The sequence below is a fragment of the Eurosta solidaginis genome, unplaced genomic scaffold (genome assembly GCF_040869045.1).
Source record: "Eurosta solidaginis isolate ZX-2024a unplaced genomic scaffold, ASM4086904v1 ctg00001395.1, whole genome shotgun sequence".
Classification (NCBI taxonomy): Eukaryota; Metazoa; Arthropoda; class Insecta; order Diptera; family Tephritidae; genus Eurosta; species Eurosta solidaginis.
In genome coordinates, this window is record NW_027137169.1 from 35,320 (window position 1) to 40,876 (window position 5,557).

The 5,557-nt window shown below is 36.2% G+C and overlaps 1 protein-coding gene across 1 annotated transcript; it reads right to left on the reverse strand.

The window, feature by feature from the left end:
- Window positions 1–715: 715 nt before the first annotated feature.
- On the reverse strand, window positions 716–1,501 carry LOC137236258 (T-complex protein 1 subunit eta-like). Its single transcript, XM_067758820.1, has 3 exons — window positions 1,396–1,501; window positions 997–1,339; window positions 716–943 (listed from the first exon to the last, which is right to left on the reverse strand). Exons 1-2 carry the CDS (start codon window positions 1,454–1,456, stop codon window positions 1,026–1,028), a joined length of 375 nt encoding a protein of 124 aa, XP_067614921.1. The 5' UTR covers window positions 1,457–1,501; the 3' UTR covers window positions 716–943; window positions 997–1,025.
- Window positions 1,502–5,557: the final 4,056 nt, after the last annotated feature.

Consider the following 5,557-nt stretch of genomic DNA (forward strand, 5'->3'; position numbering starts at 1 on the left):
TTTTATATTTATGAAAACTGTCTCCCTAAACACATTAAATGTGCTACGCATACGCTTAATTTGATTGCATCCAACGATTTTATTAAAATTTTGAAAAAGTATCCCTCAGCGTATGAGAAGCACACTTTTTTAAGTATTGAATATTCCATTAGCTAGATCCTTGCACCCTCAATTAAATATTACAACCTATAATATTATATTTCTAGTTAATTTCGAAGTGCTCGAGCTTATGGACTAGAGTAAATAGGCCTAAAAGCTCCGAAAGGATCAACACAATTCTTGGAGCTCAGCTAAAGTATCCTATTGTTACTAGGTGGAACTCCTTGTATGATTCCATATGTTCTTTGTGGTCCCATAAGGGCAATTTTCCGATTTTGGAAACAGAAGTAATTAAAATTTTAGTTTAATCATATATCACATTATATATTTTAAGGTTTTCCAAAAATCATAGATGAAGCTGTTGCATCCGAATGTTTGATAATCAATAAAGCCGAAAATGAATATTCCAATTATATTTCAGATCCCAGCACTAGTAAAGGAATGCTTTATAAGTATCCAGAGCTGAAAAAGTGATATATGAAATTTAATACTCCTTTGCCCTCATCAGCATCAGTAGAGAGATTGTTTTCAGCAGCAACTATATTGAATGCGCCGCGCCGTGGAACCCGCGTTCACAACAATTTTAGAAAATAAATCTTTTTGTTGATGAATAAGTTTGGAGGATATTGCTGTGGCAGCGTGTTTTCCAATAAAGCCCGTTGTTGTTCCTTTGATTGGCGCTTCAACATGTACAGCCATGTCATGTTTTGGTCATGCATAATTATAATGCTTTACGTATAGCTTTAATGATGATACGTGCATGCACGCCTTCCTCAACATATGGTTTAACTTGTTTTAAGATTTCACCTGCTTAAAGTACTACTGAAGTGATGCCATCGCCGACCTGATAAGAGAAACATTTTTATTCTACACATTCTAATATAACAAAAAACTTACCTCAGCATCTTGAGATTTGGCGATGTCGATTAGAGTTTTACGGCTGGATGCACAATATCCAATAGTTTCATAATGGTTGCACCATCATTTGAAATTGTGGCCTTACCACTGGAATCAACAATATTCTTGTCCATACTGCGTAGACCCAACGTAGTGCGTACAGCGTCCACAATTGATTGCGAGGCATTGATGTTGGATATGAGTTGAGGTTTACCTTGATAGCTATCGGTACCCACAAATTTTTTACACAAAAACTCATATGTACCCCATACAAGTTCAGGACGTTCATATTTATCGACACACCGTCCGGTGTGGCCCAAATGTTGCAAATATACAGTTGGTACTGTTGAGAAAAAATATGGATCAATGAAAACAAGTAAAAGTGAAAGATTTTTTTACCATCTGTTTTTACTTTACACATAAGACATTGGTAACGACGACCAGCATCTACAAATTGCATAAGAGCCTTGCAACGATTACATCTAATTGGACCCAATTCACAAAAATTTACGATGTTTTTGAAACATCGATAGTATCGGATGAAAATCCAATGTTTAACATCGATGTTTCAAAATTACTCAATATCGAAAAATTGCCGATACATCGATGTCAACTTTGACGATGTTTCGAACATCCACATCTCCAAAGTTGCATTTATTCAGACCAATTCTAAATATTCTCGCGGAATTTTGTTCTCGCGGATTTTTTTATTCCCGCGAAAAAATTCCTCCAATTCTTTTCTCCTAGGGAGAAGAAAAATTGGGGAATAGGAATTTCGAATTTTGAAAAGTCAGCTATTTTGTCAATTGAAATTTTGTTGCGCATTTCTTATTTTGTTTAAAAAATTGAAAAGTTTAATCATTGTTGCGAATTTGTTTGAAATTAAGAAATAAGGTATAAACAATGCACATTATTGCATTTCATGTGGTATACACAGAAATGAGTATTGAATTGGTGCCACAGCAACATCAACAGAGGAGCATAAGAAGAAGACGGCGGGTTAACACAAATCCGCCGGAGTTACCTGCTTTCATTCTGCAAAGCAATTTTCTGGCGGCCACGTCGAGTTGAGTTCGCCTTTCGCCATATGCCAAAATCTAATTAAGCCTTATTAAAAAATCCTTGCGCAATTTCTGGATGGCTGCATCAAATATACAAAGAGCTCTTCCGTTGCTTATGATATACTTTTCGACTTAAAATAAAGAATATTGTGGTTGCTGTTGTTGTTGTATTAACAGTGAGAATATTGTGGTAGAATGTAAATACATATTTTAGCGCAAATTTGTACAAATAAGTGTTCTTTCTTAAAAGAAGCAATTTCCTTTAACTATTTTGATGCATTCCCTTTAATTATATAGTGAAAAAACTCCTATGAAATGGCAAAGAAATCTCCCTCTCCCTCACATTCATAATACCTACTATTCCCCCATAACCGGTTTCCTCTTTTTCGAACATTGTTCAGAATAGGAGGAAAGGGAGAAGTGAAAAAACTTTCAAGGAATTTTTATTTAGAATACGAGGAATGGGAGAAGGGAAAAAACTCGCACGGAATTTTCGTTTAGAATTGGGCTGATTGACTCCATTCTTTTTTTTTTTTTTGTTAAGTTGCTGCAAACTGATGTAAAAATGGTAAGTTGTTAATAATAATTGTTTTAAATTATGATGTGACTTCTAATCAATATTTTATACTAAATAAATAGGTGAATATCTTAATCGAAAGTGCAGTATGGCCAGTGCAAAGGCGTGAGCTAAATATGTAGATCGTGAAGTAGTATCCCGGGCTTTTTGGAATAGTTTTATTATGTGGATAATAATTAATTTTTAAATCGCCTTTGATTACCTTTGGTAACAGCGTAATAGTTTTCATTTTCAGCTACTTTGACCAACATTGCTTTTATTTAATAATGGGCTGCTTTTTGATTACTTCTAAAAGGAAGTTGCTTGCACTGCTATCATTTGCAATTATTAATATTAAATTAAAACAAAATTGCACATTTTTAATAATTTCTATTTTCCACCAGTTTCTTGCCGAAATCAATATGCCGAACAAAAGTAAGGTGTGCGCTATTTTAAGAAATTAAGTGCCAACTCCGCAAAGTGTCTATTTTGACTTTGGCCGGTAACTGCATACATATATAATAAAACCTCTGCACATTGTAAAGGGGCCTTTAAAATACATTTCTGGTCGAATTTTTTTAAAAATTCCTCGATTTCGGGGTGTGTGAGCTAATATTACAAACTAGGCGACTATAAATATCACCCCACCCACTAGAGCCACGTAGTTATTCCTAAATTGATTTCTACTGAAAAAAACATCGGAAAACATCGATGTATCGATGTTTTTCTTCCGATGCTTTTTACCATCGATGTTTATTTTGTCGATACATCGAAACATCGATGTATCGATGTTGCTCCTCAAAATTTGCATCCCTATTGGTTAGACGGTAAGTGTAATGGACAAAACTGCTGTTTTTAATAAATCAGCTGTTGCAGGTATGCAATAAAAAGAGGACCTGCCAAACAAAACATTAATTTCGAAAAGCGATACCTAACGTAACGTGGCGAGGAGTTACCCTGATCTTCTACCACATATTTTGTGGTCACCAATGGTGGTAATAAACCCTGTTCGGATTTGGCATCTGATCGGGATCTAAACGGCCTTGGGCTTGACAGGTGCAGGTGGGTAAAGAAAATAACGCAAAAATAATCATCAGCAAATTTTGAAATATATTAGCATACATTATAACCAGGACGTCCGGACCTGTCCGGGTATTGGGGGTTAACCCGGCTTGGGTGGTTGACTGGGCATCGGCGCCTGTCCAGGTTGTGTTGGTGGCATCATTTGACCCATGTAACGACATGGTGCACCTGGTTGTTGTAGAGGATAACCTGGCTGTTGTTGTGGTGGATAGCCTGGATGTTGTGGCATTGCATAACCCAGTTGCTGTTGTGGTATATACCTTGGTATAACTGGATGTGGTGTCATTTCCCCACCTGGTCCAGTAGATGCAGGAGGCATACCTGGAGGATCATGTTTATCATGGCCACCAAATGGCTGGTGCATAGGGTTTTGAGGTGGTATTTGACCGGATTGTGACTGCATTAGACCAGACTGTTATCTCTGCCGATGACAGTGCGCTTAGGTTGTGACTTTTGCTCCTCTTTGGTTTGCTGTGCAAAAAAATATAAGTAAATAAATCACTGAAATGTATGCATGACAATATCGTAGCAACTCACTGTCGGCTTGTTGGGTACGCGCACATAAGAAAAACCTTCTACACATCAAGTTGGATCTGCCGGCACAGTCAATTGTAGAAGACACTTTCCGCGCATGGCTTGTATATAAGTTCTGTAAACAGAATAGATGATCAATTTAATATTCCATATATAATAAATAAGGAGCACTTCAAAGCAAATTACAAAAAAATTAATCTTTGATGTACTCACTTGATAGTTTTCGGCCATATCACAGCTTTGAGTGGAGCTTTCCAGCTTAAAAGATGGTTCAATTGACGTAAAATGTTTTCACATTCAAGTAGCTTATCATTAGTGTAATGAACATTGTAGAAATAGCTAGGTATCCGAGGGAAAGGTAGCTAACACCGTAATTCTTCATCAGAATCTGTCTACAATACTCTGAATTGATTTCGTTCGAGTTAGAGATATCCTTTTTTATGTAATCCCTATGCGTAGTTGAGCAAAACCAACCGGAAAAATACGCCTAATAAAAAATGTACCAAAAATAAAAATGGTAACATATAAAAAGTACCAAAACAAAAGTAAGCGAACTGGTATACTAAAAAGCATAAATGTAATCTACTACAATTTTCCAATTGGTACACACCAAATGTCATTACCATATGGCGGATATGTGGTTTACACAGGAAATAGAGTGAGCTGTCAATCAGAATGAGCAGCCTCTTTCTTTTCCAATTGGAACAGCAAGGAGAACGGATGTGCAGTGAAAACATATTAATTAGCATAAAGTTAATATAAAGTTTCTAAGTTCAAGTCACTCGTTAATATTGAAAAACCAGCAATAGTTTAACAACTAAAAAGTTGTAATGAAAAACAACCAGAAAAAATTATCACAGTGTTTGGCAACTCGAATAATTCCGTCGAAAAATCTTTGAAAGCAACTTTTAATTCGATGATGAGATGAAACCACAACTGGCATAAATCCAAAGACTTTGCAGCCTCATCTTCAACACCTACCAGGAAAACTTTGATAAACAACCAGGATAAGTTCTAGAAGAGTTCATATTGTCACGGATATTAGCATCACTAAGTTATCCCATCACTAAGGCGATGCTAAGGCCATGCCAAGCAGTATTTACGTTAATAATCAAATCAAGTATACACATATATAAGGCAGCCCAGAGAGATGTCACACACAGATGCATTTACTTATACGCCTATCTGCGCGCGAGAGACCGTAAACTACACACATACACATCAATAATTCAATCTTTATGTATCTACATAAACGAATAAATAATTGCGTCTACACATATGTACCATGTACGAATACAAGCAGCGGAGAGTCAATGCGCAAACACAT

Coding starts and splice junctions, on each gene's coding strand:
- LOC137236258 (XM_067758820.1), bottom strand. CDS start 1,456: ATGCAATTTGTAGATGCTGGTCGTCGTTACCAATGTCTTATGTGTAAA. Junction 1,340..1,395: donor GTGTAAAGTAAAAACAGATG/GTAAAAAAATCT, acceptor TTTTCTCAACAG/TACCAACTGTATATTTGCAA.